This window comes from Ptychodera flava, chromosome 12 (assembly GCF_041260155.1).
Source record: "Ptychodera flava strain L36383 chromosome 12, AS_Pfla_20210202, whole genome shotgun sequence".
Lineage (NCBI taxonomy): Eukaryota > Metazoa > Hemichordata > Enteropneusta > Ptychoderidae > Ptychodera > Ptychodera flava.
Window position 1 is genome coordinate 17,008,218 of NC_091939.1, and position 15,172 is coordinate 17,023,389.

The window sequence follows — 15,172 nt, forward strand, 5'->3', positions numbered from 1 at the left end:
CAATGAATCGTTCCTCTCTTCGTAACATCAATTCTATTATGAGGTATATAAATTAGGTTCCCTTCGTCTGGCACTCAAATGAGGAAGTTATGAAATTACAGTCATGAAGAAGCAGCAGTAGCAGTTGACATAAATCATGCAGTCATCAACTACCTACCTGTATGATTGGAACACTGAAAATCATATTGATCAAATCATCAAAGTTTATGTTGACTCCATCTGTTCCATTTTCCAAAATTTTTGAAATCATGTCGTGAAGTGGTCTGTAACGTTTGCATTATTGATCCAATTTATTTTTTTTAACCCATGTCACCACTCTTTACAGTTTTATTTTGTCAACCATGTAATATTAGTTGATAGAGGACACATATTGGAGCAACTGGTAGCTTTTTAAAAAAACTTCTAATGAGACTCTCTCAAGACGAAGATGTCAATTCCACTGATGCTGTATGTCCTAGAAAATAAAAAATGAATGGGAAATTTTGATATTACACGCTTGCTTCTCTGAAAATTTCATTTTCCTGCAGTATTGCAGAGAGCTCCTGTCTTCAGAGCCAAAAGGTATTCTGCTGAAGTTTGTCTCATCAGAAGATGCTGACGTCAGGAGAGGGGCAATACAATGCATCGGAAATATGTGCATGAGGTAGGCTGTGCATGTGTTGGAAGTGACGCACAAAATTTCCCATGACTGTAACAATGATGTACACTGCAGTTGCATAGTATTGAGGACATAATTGATATCAGTCATAGTTTTCTTGACTGCAGACCAGTCATTGTTATCCACTTGTAGTAGCTTGTTTACAGAAATTTCCATGACAGTAGTAGTGGTGTGTATCACAGACTCATGGGATGGCGGCAGACAAAGAAATAGCTGCTTACCCACCTGCCCAGGTCAGATAAATTAATCGGTTGGCAGATGAAAGTACCGTATATACATAGTTAACTATGTGATTTGCAAAAGAGGCAACTTCTTCTGATTTTAAGTGTTGAGATCAGAAGCAAGGAATTCTTGGTACATATTATGCAAGACAATGTCCAGGGCAGGTATTATTTTGCTCTGCCTAAATGCCTGGTAAATTATTTTCTGTGAATCTTTTATACAAATGGAGGCCAAAGCAGATATCAGTCAGTGTCACAGAAAATGTTGTGGCTGAAGGTGTTTGGATGTATGTAATAGGGTATGTAAATATGACATGTAGTTCAGTGTAGCCACAGAGACAAGAAGAAAATTTTCTGTGCTGTGGCAGACATCAGTTATTGTTACACAAACTTATGTTGTACGGTAGTTCAAAGTATACTATGTACTATATTTGTCTTCTTAAGTGCCCATGGTTGGCCAGAGCGTCCACCCCTAAATCTCACTGAAAGTTTCAACTTGGGGTGTATTTGGGCTAGTGGCCACCCCGATTTTTGTGTGTGAGTCTCAAAGCTTCATCCATAGACCTCGAGGGTCTGTGCTTCATCGTACATTTTTTTTTCCTTTTTTCTGTTTGTTATTTGTCGAACATCAGACAAATTTGATAACAAATTTTGAACAACAACGCCTATGTTCCACTTTTTCTGCCTTCTTTGCAGTGACCATGAAACATATTTGAACATGGCCATTGTACATGTTACCCATAGCTTCTACAGTTCCCTCTGTTTTGGCAGTCCTATACACATGAAGGTTCCTACAACCAGCATGAAAATTGTACAATTAGTCATGGCACTAACTGTTACAGGAAGCTTTTATGTTATGGTGACTTAATAATGTCATTGAAGAGAGTCGGTGTATACAGAACAGTGAGTACAGAAATGTTTATGCATTTTCCAGGACACCAGATGGCCAGTGTATTGAAATAGAGTACTTAGAAGCCAGCTACAAAGTCATTGTCAAGGCATTACAGATACCAAAACCAAGTGATGTGGATGATAATTCACACTGTAGAGTGAGTCATATTTTGTCTTCTTAATCTCTCTCTCTCTCTCTCTCTCTCTCTCTCTCTCTCAAAATTTTAAATAGTTCACTAAACAGTGCAGAAAAAGTTGAAATCTTCAGGAAAGTAATCTTTTATGATGATGTCAGTAATTTATGATTATGTGAAGTGTACTACATGGTGACAACTTGATCATATGTCCTTTTGGTTGAAAACTTTCTTCTCCTGAACTTCTGGCTGATGCCTTTTAAATTTGGTGTTCATGTACCTGGGTTAACCTAAGTTCAGATTTGTTTGCATTTTAATGAAGCTGTGATTTTTGTGAATAGTTTTATCAGACCTCATTTAATCTTTTGTTTGTCACCACAGCTACTGCTCAGTGCATTACGTGGTCTACAGAGTATACTATTGGCAAGTAAAACTGTACATCTTGAGAACATTGGTGCTGTGTTAGCGGCTTTAAAGGTTTGTAATTTTGGATAACATTTGTTGAGAATTTCATCGCTGAGAGTATTTCCATGAAAACATTCATGGTAACACTGGAGTATAGTTTAATCTTTGTGTTTGTTGATACTTTATAATCGTTGCAGTATTCTCACAAAATATCTTCAATTGAGAAATACATTATGATCTTTTATCCCAGAAACAGAATCGTTGCACAATCCCAAACCCCCAGGTTTGCAATAGCTACCAAAATATTGCGATACTCATGACATCTTCACAAAGCATGCCATTGTTGAGTACCTGCACAGAGTTGAATGAGAACTCCAGAGAAATCCTTATCCAACCAAGTTCATATTTCACCATCAGGTCAAGTTGGTTAAAATTAGTGAAGCACAACATGTCTCATATGGTGCACTTTAACAAAAAAATGAACACTTGAAGGCCCCTGAAAACATAGATACTGTAAACATGATTTTTATATATTAAAGCTGCTGTAACATACCAAGCTAAGTGGGTGAAAGTACATATGTTGTGTTTGCTCAATACTGCATTTACTGACATGGCAGATGAAAAAGTGATACTGTCTGGCAGGGAAAAAAAGGTTAAATTTAGCAAACAAGATACTTTTCCTAACAGTCCACTTTTCAAAAGTAAAATTTTCAGAGCTCTGAAAGGTATTTGTTTGTGATAATTGTAAGTTATTATAAACATGAGCCTTTTCAATGTTGGACTAGTATAGTAGTGTGTCAAATGCCAAGATACAAACCAGTCTCCCATTGATGATAAGTGATAATGAAATTCATGAAAATCTCTTTTCAGGTGTATACTGTGATGGGAATGGCGGGTCTGAATATGAATGTTCAAATCCCAGCTGCACTCTACCCGACTCCCATGTCCCAGTACGACCCAAATCCAACATCACCGGCCAAACAGGAAAAAGAAGACATCAGCCTGAGACCTGGAAGTGGTGCATCTGGCAAAGGCAGTAAAGGACAAGGTGGAAAACAGGGTAAGAAAACCAAGAAGAGAAGGAGCAACCAAAAGAAAGACAAGGCACAGCAGGACGAAGAGGGGGAAGAAACAGAAAATGTAACAGTCATGTCTGGCAATCTAGCAATGCAGGCTACAGCAAATGTTGGCGCAAGAGGCTCTTCCAAAGATGATTCATACTCCTTCAGGCTTACTTGGGACAAAGTCAGTAGCTCAGAATCAGAGTATTCAGATACAGAGGGAGGAGAGGTAGCAAAAATAAGATCTTCCATGTCAAAGATCAGACAGACAGCTTTAGGATGTCTGCATACCATAATAAGGGTAAGTCTTAAAAGATTGCTTTCCACTGTTACCGTAAAAACCCTATTAATACGACCACTCTATCAATTTAACACCCCTATTCTTTGGAAAAATAATTTTCATTTTACCTCTTATAATTTGACCACCAGCTTAAATGGGAATTTGTCCAATTCAAATCAACTCGACCAGATGACTTAGCCATGAAAACATCTATTTAGTCAGTAACTTAACAGCATTTAAAGGCATTAAGGTAGAATGCGGGTAACAGTGACGTTAATCAGGATTTTTCTGAAACTTTCAGGAGATGTCTAGGATGAGATGAAATGTTAAAAAATGAGAAAAAAAGATGGGGTCCCCATGCAAATATTGGAGATATGGCGCCCTCTATGTTGTCCCGCGAAAACATTTAGCTGAAATTGGTTAAAATGTTGTATTATTCGATTATCTAGTGTTATTGAATAATAAAACTGAAATATAGTAAAAACAATTTAACAGATTTTATACAACACATGTCCCCGTATTCTATTGTATTAGTTTTGTGATCTGCTTTTGAAAATATCAGAAAATATAGCAATGTTTCCATGAATAGTGCTTTTATAAAAAGAGCAAAGTTTGGCCAAATTTTGATATTTTCATTACAAATGTCATGATCTGAAATCTACGTTTTCTTTAAACTCTTGTTTTAATAGGTATGAAATAAAGTTTAGTTCACTTAAATACTGTTAATAATCCCACATTTGTCACACTTAAAACGGGCCTGTTACACAAAGTTTGCTATCTTGGTGTGAACTGTTTTGACAAACCAAATTTGAAAGTCGCACCTCAAAGTAATTGTATGCTATATCGTGACAAAAAGACCACTTCTGGAAAGAACGCATGCAGAAAGAACGTTCGTACGCGTGCGCAGATACGATGCGCAGTACGAAAATTCGCATTACACGCAACCTACCTTAACAAATGTCCATCTGGTTTGAACCACAATGCTCACAGTTACAAACCACAGTCAGTCCAGCAGAAAAAGCAGAAGGTGTAAGTGCAAGAGGCTGTGTAATATCCAATTCCTCTGTCATTAGTTCCATGGCCTGTGGACAATATGGATAGTTGGCAAGATGTTTTGCAAAACTATTAAGAAATATTGGCTATACGGCCACGCCCAACGAAGTTGATCTATGCGTCGGGAGACATTGAAGACAGTGCTTCTGAACAAAAACAGGGATGTCTGGGTGATTTCAAAGGCGATGAATCATTCAGTTGAATAAAAAACAAACTTTTTGAACATCATATCTTTTTATATCAGTTTTTGAACGCAATAATAATTATTGTGACATAATAATTAGGTGTCAGACCTAACTCTGTGCCAATATTGAAGTTCCCTCCGTAAAACTTGAATGACATACAGGGTTTGTGCACTCCATCATTATCAGGGCTCAGCCTTGCCTTCACAAGGGAGATAATTGAGAAACTTGAATTACCTAGAGATGTATGCATGACTACACAGATACTAAGTAAAGTTTCTTACACTGCTGTTGGTCTCAGTCAGGGGGATGGGAGAGAATTGACACAAACGTTTGACCATTGATTTTCTGGTCGAATTATAAGGGTTTTTACAGTAAGTCAAGAAGGCTAGTCAGTTTCTGAACTTCTATTTGTATTAGAAGGAATAGAAGGAATCGTTTTTGTGAAAACCCAATAGCATAAATAAAATCTGACTTTTAATGCCAGAATGGCATTTTCTTTCAAACTTCCATCCCTGCACCACAGGAAATGATTTGTCCTGTGGTTTCCAGCCAGGGCATTGTAGAACTATTTCACTATTTTCTTCCACATCTCTTATCACAAGCTATAAGTCATACATTCAATCAAAACTACCTTAAAGTTCTAATATTTTCTGAAATTTAATATTTCTATATTTATTTAGCATCAAAGCAAGTGACATAGACTCCTCTCAAAGGTTTTACAGTATGTCATGATCTCACACCATCTAATTTATATGTTTACATGTCTCTCCCACAGTGTACCGACAAGAGAATTATGTTTGGATACTGGTCTTCCTTTCTGCCAGACTCTCCTTCAACAAGCAGTGTGATGCCTCAAACACAGACATTATTTACAACTATACTCAAAGATCCTGCACCTAAGGTAATCAGAACTTGGAGTCTGCAAGGTTTTTTCTCAGAATTGAAGGTAGAATGCGCTTTGGAGACAGATATTCGGACTCTCAAATTCCCACAATTCTGTTTGTTCTACCACTTATGAGGGCTTATTTTGAAGCTGTTGGAATTAGTAAAGTTTTCACTCGCTTAGTTTTGTGGAAATTTTGAATTAACCCCAATATTTCTTCTTTATTTTGAAAGAGAATGGTTCAAAGTTTGCTTGAGAGAAATTTGAGCAAATGTTTATATCTCTCATTTTCAAGGCACCATGGCCAAGTTTACCAGTTTACAGCGTAGAGTGCCTCATGAATGTCATTGTAAGATCCATGTCAGATCAAAAACGTTAACAATTTTACTTATTTAAGAAGGTTACATTTATCAGGGAAATGCCTAGAAATTCAGGTCCAGTCAAAATCTTCCCAAACCTGAAATTGCCAGGACAGGGAGCCAACCAGGAGCTGTGAGAGTCTAGTAATGCATTCTAATACCTTTGTCTCACCCTTTGTTACATAGGCCCGTGCAGGCGCCCTCACAGTCCTGTCGTCTCTACTGGATGGTTCAAAACAGTATTTAGCGGCAGCAGATGACAGAGACTATCACAGGACAGCATTTACGCCATTCTCCGTAACATTGGGATCAACAATCAAAGAAATTCACAGATGTCTTCTGTTGGCGCTGGTAGCAGAAACTTCCTCCATCACTCTGACTCAAGTTGTCAAGGTGTGTGAAAAGTAACTGTGTAAACCTTGCTTCCCATTTGCCAGCACACAGTCCAGCATCTGTACACACAACACCAACTTCTTTACCCTTCATACAGCATTTTTAGTGTAGTTTAACCCATTGAGTGCTGTAATTTTTTCCCATCAAAGTTTTAGTGCATTATTTTACCAATTTTTGTAAATTTTTCTGTAACTGTTTTGATAATTTTGGACTAGATGGACATAATTTCATTGGTTACAGCTTTTTATCAAAATTTTGGCAAAAATCTGAAAAAAGAGATTATTGGCCACAGTAACGTTTCTGCCTGTCCCTACCCCATCCCCTCCCTTCCCTCCCCCACCTGCCACCAAATATAACTCTCTTAATGTGACTAAAGGAATTAAGATAATCAGAGACACTAAAACTACTGGCTTATCACAGTGACTCTTAATGAAATCAAAATAAACAATTTCAAAGCAGTGCTGACATTTTCAAACACAGTGTTATTATGTTTACATGAATATTCACCATTTATTCATTTCAGTGTCTGGCAATTTTAGTTCTGAACACTCCATATCACAAGTTAAGGGGCGGTCTTCTCACCAAGATGACCAGACATATCAAAACATTTCTCTCACACAAAGGTAAGTAAATCTTAAAGTTGCACAAACCGTAACTTTTAATGCATTTGCCATTATTTTTGTTCTATTTGTAAAATCAGTTTCTCGTTCTACTCACGAAATCAATGGAAAATGCTTCATTTTCATCTTGTCAACACAGCCTATATGTATGATATTTCCAATGTTATTGTTGACAGCTTAATGTTATTCTGGACTAGAATTCATTCTGTCAACAGTAAGATTGCACAGTGTGTTGTCTTTACATGGCTTCCACTTTTTACTTCGGCATATTTTTAGGAGAAGAAGCAAAAAATGAATTTGTTTTCCAGAACAAAATTATTAAAAACGATATCAAAAGTTACAGCTATTGTGTCTTTAACACAGTCACCAAATGAGTGAAGGATGTTCCTTGAAAACTAAATGTGTCTAACAAATGATAAAGTGCCAATAATCTGAAGAAACACTTCTTTCTGGCATCCAAATAAAGTTTTGCAAGTAAGGTAGGCTAGGTAAAAGTCAACCAGCGAGCATGATGGATCAAAAGTAATTTTTGAGAAAGAAGTCAAGAGTTTTTTGCAGTTATCTCACATTTGGCTCTCTGTTATAGTTTCCTGTAGGTTAACCCTTTGCACCCTGACCCCCTGGTACTCTATGACATCATACAGACATTTTTGTCCGAGCTGGGTTCAAAGGGTTAAGCAAAAATGGAAATCTGAAGAAGTAATTTAGAATTTTAAAATTTTAAATTGGAAAGAGTTGACAAGTGCAACAGTGTCTGTCTCATATTTCATATTCTCATCGGGAGCTACTAGGATCCGGCTGTCTCCATCTCCTGTACACAAGAATAAATGTTTGCACAATCTCATTCAAAGTCAGGTAATGAGTAATTTAAAAGTCTTGTGATCGTATGAATGTTTTTCACTTTATCTGCCAGATCACAATGTGCGGGTTGCCTGTCTGACATTTCTTGGATCCATTGTGTGTATTCAGCCACAGTTGGAAGAAGTAGTTCAGATTCTGCAGCCGGTAGACTCGGCAAATATCGGTAAAACCAACAGTAGGACTGACCTCACCAGCAGTGGAAGTGATACTAGCATCCGTGCAGCAAAGTCTGACGGGCAGAGAGATACTGCTGAGACACAGCCAAAGTTAAATCCCAAGTCTCAAAGTACTGGACAGGATGAAAACCCTGATGAGGGATCTGAAGTTTCACAAAAGGCTGAGTCAGCAAGTACAGATAAAACACAGAGACCCCAAGGGTCACGGGAAATGTCCTGGGTCATCAAACTTTGTACCACACTGATACATCCCAGTAAACTGGGCAGTGAAGTACAGCTGGATAGGTCACTGTCAAGTTCAGTAGGGCTTGGAAAGTAAGTAAAGTCTTCTCAATACTTTCACTGTTTATGAAGTAATGGGGAAAAATGTTTTACAAAACGATCCCAACTGACAATCTTCACCTCCTTAACCAATTTAATTAACTTTCTTGGCCACAATTTCCCAAGAAACCTGAAAATTGCTAAATATTAAAGATGGTCACAGATTTTAACACGCATGTTTGAGATGTGCTGACTTTGCCGATGCATTTTTAATCTCTTACTGATGATATTTCAAGCTCAGATAGCTGTAGTTTCTCATACCTCTCTACCTGAGTCATATATGCTGATTTCAAAACGGTAGCCATTGTTGAATTTTTGTCTTCAAATCAGAATTCATTTTAGATACCCTGACTGTCCATTTGTGAAGAATATATATATATATATATATATATATATATATATATATATATATATATATATATATATATATATATATATATATATATATAATCTGATTCTCAACTTTAAAACAGCAACTCCTAATTCAATATTTCCAGGTCTTGGTTGACAGCTGGCGTACCTAGTGAACCACTTCCTGTGAGGCTTGAAGCTTTGCAAGTGATGACACAGCTTGTCAAGGGATATTTCAGTATAGTCAGAGGCTGTCTGTCCCACATGTGTGATGTCATCTATGACTGTCTTGAAGAAAAGGACCCATCAGTACAGTTACATTCATCTAAGGTAAGCCAGGCCTTGTGGATGCCAAGCCAAGCACATTGCCTTGCCATGACAAGGAATATGGGGATGTCTTTACATTACGTGTAGCAAGCACCTTAATTTTCTTTCTTATGTGTAAAATGGAAGTAGGGATCAAAATCTGTATTGACATGCAGAAGTGGAGATCTGTGTATTTATTTTGCATAAAAGTATGCAGCAATGTCATTATCAAGTGTATGTATATTTGCCTAGCTTCCTGGTTCATTGGCCCCTAATCTACTTACGTATCCGTGCATTCTGCATCAAAAAATTCCATGGGTATTCACTGGTTTGCAAGGGGAATGGCAAATTCAAAGGTGTTCAAAGATGGCTAATCTGACAAGTGAGGGAAATTGCCTTCTTATGTGTGAAGATGCAACTGAACATTAGCTAAAGCTAGTATTGTGTAGCAAATCAGGCAGAGATATTTAAAACATCCTTCACACAGGAGCAATTTCAGAAATTCTAATGCCACATATGTAGCTTACTAGCTAATCTAGCTTTGATCCGAAATTCCAACAGAACAATATTAGTAATCAAATCAAATTATATAGAAGCAAAACTGAAATGATAATACAGTTCACAGAACACTAAGTACTTTGCATTGTTAATGAGTTAATGTTATCGTTCAAAAATGAATAAATAAATTACTTCTAATGATACCAAGAAGAATTTTAAAATTAGCATTGCATGACAGCTGTTCTCTCATCCTGACTTCTTGCTGTTACATTCAGAAACACACTAGTTAAACTCAATTTTCTCCCCAAATTCTATCAAAGGCAATTCCAATGATCATCTTCCCCTACTTTCAGCATTTAATGTACTATATGTCTCAAAATTGAAAATCTTAAACTTTTCCTCACATTTTCCGTAAAGAAACATTAAACCAGTCCCTTTGAAAATCAAGGATGAAAATCAGGGGTCACAATTCATACTTCATTACTGTACCCAATTATTACTGTATCAAATATTTCCCGACATTTGAAATTCAGAATGGCCGCCATCCCTGTGTTAACTCCATGGGGAAGTGAAATTTTCGATTTTCACAAAAATAAGACGGTGAAAACTTTACTTTCTGCCTGAGCTTCAAAATGAGCCCACACAAGTGGTATGCCAAAAAAAAAAGTTGCAGAAGTTTGAGTCTGAAAAACTGTCCCCCAGGCACATTCTACCTTGATACACTTCTCAAGTCTCGTAAAGGAAATTTGGCTTGTAGGAGTTTGATTTATCCATTGTTGTGATGAGGACTCTGAGTTGTTCATGTTTATGATGATGGGAAAATTCATCAAATTGATAATTTTTCAATAGAAAATGAATGAGTAACTGCAGTGAAGATTGCAAATTCATTTAAATCATGGACAGTGATACACTCATATATCAAACTCTTCATAAAAATTCTATTTTCAGTTGTTAGAAGAGCTTGGTAAAGCTATGCTGCAGCAACTACAGCAAGACATGGCAGCTGAGAATAAAGTGGACAGACTTACAGCAAAAGAGGTATGATGAATGTGCAGGTCTCTTCAATGTGTCATTTTCATTGTTTTCTGTATGTAGAACTTTGTTTTGATTATTAAAAGTGTAAGAGTAGTTGTCAATTGTTAATCATAGTCGGTAGTATTTTAGACCATTTACAACAATGTGTCTTTAATGTATCTCTTTCCATTGCAATTACATATTTTAGGTGATATTTATGTTTGACTTGTAGCAAATACTTAAGGTGTTCTATTTATCTACTTATTTTCATTGGATTTCTGCTATAAGCATGAGATGATTATAAATATAAAGTGGAACACTAGTTTCTCGAAAAAGTACATAATGAAGGTGTGGTGTCACAACAGCAACAACAATAAGAGACTCTTGGTAGAAGTATGAAAATTTATCTCAGAAGGCGTTATGAAAATTATTTTCAAGAATTACTTTTAATGCATTCATGTGACCAACATCATGTATGAAGTGGCTTTTCTGCCAAAATGAGTTCCTGTAGACGGTATGTCTGAAGCAGTTCACTTGTCACAAAAACTCACTCTTGCTTTCAGAGCCGCCTTAGATGAAGAGTGTTGCACCACCATCCTGTGTTCCCATAAAAATTGGTATTTTAACACCCTGTGTGTTTTTATATGAAACTAGGTGGTTACAATCTGGAATAAACTGCTAGGTGGCCCTGCTCAAGGTCTTCTACAAAACCAAACCCAGAGTGCTTTGCGTTCTTCCATGTGTGACTGCTTATCCAACATCGGTGCCCCAGTCTTTGAGTTATTACCGGTAAGTTGTCAATACAGAAGGGGTTACATTGACAGGGTCTACTTGCATGGCAGAATTTTTTTATCCATTGCAATCTTTTTTCAGTATTTTCATAATGCAAACAATATGAACCCACATATAGGTTTGCAGAAAATAAGCAAAGATGGAATGAGGTTTAAAACTGAACAGCATATGAATGTCCAAAGATTATCTGCATGGGCCTCCGGAGTATAAAACCTGTGATGGTATTCAGGGGTGTGTTGTGTAGCAACCAGCAGCATCATAGACCTCCAGAGGGCAGTAATCCTTAACAACGAGATTCTGACCTAGAGGTTTTTCATTGAAATTCGCAAAACAAAAATAGTCTGGCATCTATCCAAAATATCAATAATGAGATACGTGTCTACTGATTAGTACACTGGTATATGTACATCAATTCAAAGATCTGATTAGAATCATGAAATATCTTCTGATGATATTTGAAATATGTCTCATCATATCAAAAAGAAAATCATGGGGTGATAAGAAAACAAACCAGAAACAGAGAAGGGGGAAAAAAAATGATATTTGTCCCATATATGTGTAGCAAAAGGTTTAAAAAACTGCGTCAATGACACTGTAGCTCCCATCCTGGACTATTTAGTGTTTGTTCTCTGGTCAGATATTTGAACATGTGTGAAAGGGATAAAGTGCATGAAGTGAAAATACTTAAATGAAATGTACTGGAGACAGTGAAATATGTTTAATGTAATTATTCAGAATATAAAATGGAAAAAATACAGAATTAGATATATCGAATACTGTGATACAACCATCAACTCAACAAGTCATTTACAATGACATAGTCCCCACTTGTAATAGGAGTATTAGTCTTGATGGGGCAGGAAAATGTGGTCATTAAGCGTGTGTGTTGTCATAAGGTCTCCCATCCTACTAAATACAAAGGACATAGCACTTGTGGTTACTTATTTATTGACATAAACATATATTTAGGTAAAAGGTCATCGAGGTCACATGACATTTGGTCAAAAAATTTCTCTCCTATAGTTATCCCTATATACCAAAAATCAGACATCCAGCTCTATTGGCTCGCTCAGAATGAGATATGCGCATAATTATTGAGGTACAGTATGTGGCGTCATAAGGTGTCCAATCATACCAAACATGAAGGGTGTAGCACTTGTGGTTACCGAGTTATGGACAAATATGTATATTTGAGGTCAAAGGTCACCGAGGCCACGTGACATTTTGTCAAAAAAATTGTATTGCTAAGTTATCCCTATATACCAAAAATCAGACCTCTAGCTCTATTGGCTCGCTCAAAATTAGATATGCGCATAATTAATGAGGTACAATATGTGGCGTCATAAGCTGTCCCATCATACCATACATGAAGGCTGTAGCACTTGTGGTTACTGAGTTATGGACAAATATGTATATTTGAGGTCAAAGGTCACCGAGGTCACGTGACATTTTGTCAAAAAAATTGTTTTGCTACGTTATCCCTATATACCAAAAATCAGACCTCTAGCTCTATTGGCTCGCTCAAAATTAGATATGCGCATAAGTAATGAGGTACAATATGTGGCGTCATAGTGTCCCATCATACCATACATGAAGGCTGTAGTACTTGTGGTTACTGAGTTATGGACAAATATGTATATTTGAGGTCAAAGGTCACCGAGGTCACGTGACATTTTGTCAAAAAAATTGTTTTGCTAAGTTATCCCTATATACCAAAAATCAGACCTCTAGCTCTATTGGCTCGCTCAAAATTAGATATGTGCATAATTAATGAGGTACAATATGTGGCGTCATAAGCTGTCCCATCATACCATTTATGAAGGGTGGTAGCACTTGTGGTTACTGAGTTATGGACAAATATGTATATTTGAGATCAAAGGTCATCAAGGTCACATGACATTTTGTCAAAAAAATTGTTTTGCTAAGTTATCCCTATATACCAAAAATCAGACCTCTAGCTCTATTGGCTCGCTCAAAATTAGATATGTGCATAATTAATGAGGTACAATATGTGGCGTCATAAGCTGTCCCATCATACCATATATGAAGGGTGGTAGCACTTGTGGTTACTGAGTTATGGACAAATATGTATATTTGAGATCAAAGGTCATCAAGGTCACATGACATTTTGTCAAAATATCCGAGATATCTGCGTGAACGGATGGACTCACGGATGGACGAACAGATGGACATGACCCAATCTATAAGCTCACTGGACTTCATCCGTGGGGACTAAAAATTGTGTCACTGCATCCTTTTTGCAATATGAATACGATGAGAAACTAAATTTTATTTTTTGTGGCCTTATACATGGGAGTCTATGGAGATCTGCCTTATACATGGGAGTCTATGGACGTGTAAACTAAAAATATGCAAATTTCACCACGATTTGCCCAAATTTGGGAAAGGTCACTCCTATGCACTTCCATACCAAGTTTCAAATCAATCGGACTTGTGGTTTCAGAGCAGGAGATTTTTTGACCAAAAATGGGAGAAAATTACAAAAAAATTCATGAAAAAAAGCAAGTCCAAGATACTGACCCAAGATGTGCACAATCATTTCATGTCAGCCCAAAGTACTTACATGCTAATTTTTCATGTAATCTGCTCAGTGGTTATTGAGTTTTTTCAATTTTGACTGTTTTTACATTTTTTCACTTAATTTGCATATTTTTGGCAATGACAACTTCATTTGAACAAAATCTCATCTACAGCCCATCATCCATGTACACACCAAATATCAAGATGAAATGTACAGCGGTTTTGGAGTTTTTGATGTTGACGGACAGACATACAGACATACAGACATTTTCCTAGCCTATAAGAATAGCTTCCATTGCCATATATACATATGGCTATGGGAGCTAAAAACTGCTTTGTAGCTATAAAAAGACTTGGAACATGTCATTGTCTATAATTTCTATCAGTGATATGGTGCATGTCTGTTGATAAAACCCTGCTTTGAGTATCTGTTTTTCAAAGGAAGATTCAGGCACTATGTGCCTAAAATATTTACCATTTCACTTTCCCAGAGAGACAAGAGAATCCTGTGTATTACACTGCTGCTAGGACTTAGCAATGATGATGACTACAGAGTGAAGTCCTCAGCTGTCAGGGCTCTGGGTGTGTTTGTTGTGTATCCCTGCCTAAGAGAGGTGAGTAGCTCTGGGTGTGTTTGTTGTGTATCCCTGCCTAAGGGAGGTGAGTAGCTCTGGGTGTGTTTGTCGTGTATCTCTGCCTAAGAGAGGTGAGTAGCTCTGGGTGTGTTCGTTGTGTATCCCTGCCTAAGAGAGGTGAGTAGCTCTGGGTGTGTTTGTCGTGTATCCCTGCCTAAGAGAGGTGAGTAGCTCTGGGTGTGTTTGTTGTGTATCCCTGCCTAAGGGAGGTGAGTAGCTCTGGGTGTGTTTGTTGTGTATCCCTGCCTAAGGGAGGTGAGTAGCTCTGGGTGTGTTTGTTGTGTATCCCTGCCTAAGAGAGGTGAGTAGCTCTGGGTGTGTTTGTCGTGTATCCGTGCCTAAGAGAGGTGAGTAGCTCTGGGTGTGTTTGTTGTGTATCCCTGCCTAAGAGAGGTGAGTAGCTCTGGGTGTGTTTGTTGTGTATCCGTGCCTGCAAGACGTTAGTATTACAACAAAATGTGTCCAAATCAGTCAAAACAACATCTACAACTTCACATACTACTCACATACATACAAAACTATTTGCACACATAA

At 37.3% G+C, this 15,172-nt stretch overlaps 1 protein-coding gene across 2 annotated transcripts in view; it reads left to right on the forward strand.

Moving 5' to 3' along the window:
• The window catches only part of LOC139145204 (HEAT repeat-containing protein 6-like), a 64,248-nt gene that overhangs the window by 2,984 nt on the left and 46,092 nt on the right, over window positions 1–15,172 (forward strand). For both annotated transcript variants that reach the window (XM_070716204.1, XM_070716205.1), the window contains exons 4-15: window positions 528–643; window positions 1,814–1,928; window positions 2,286–2,381; window positions 3,180–3,671; window positions 5,664–5,789; window positions 6,317–6,523; window positions 7,047–7,146; window positions 8,057–8,495; window positions 8,999–9,182; window positions 10,605–10,694; window positions 11,325–11,459; window positions 14,495–14,617. In XM_070716204.1, coding sequence (XP_070572305.1) covers window positions 528–643; window positions 1,814–1,928; window positions 2,286–2,381; window positions 3,180–3,671; window positions 5,664–5,789; window positions 6,317–6,523; window positions 7,047–7,146; window positions 8,057–8,495; window positions 8,999–9,182; window positions 10,605–10,694; window positions 11,325–11,459; window positions 14,495–14,617 — 2,223 coding nt within the window. The remainder of the gene's footprint in view (window positions 1–527; window positions 644–1,813; window positions 1,929–2,285; window positions 2,382–3,179; window positions 3,672–5,663; window positions 5,790–6,316; window positions 6,524–7,046; window positions 7,147–8,056; window positions 8,496–8,998; window positions 9,183–10,604; window positions 10,695–11,324; window positions 11,460–14,494; window positions 14,618–15,172) is intronic.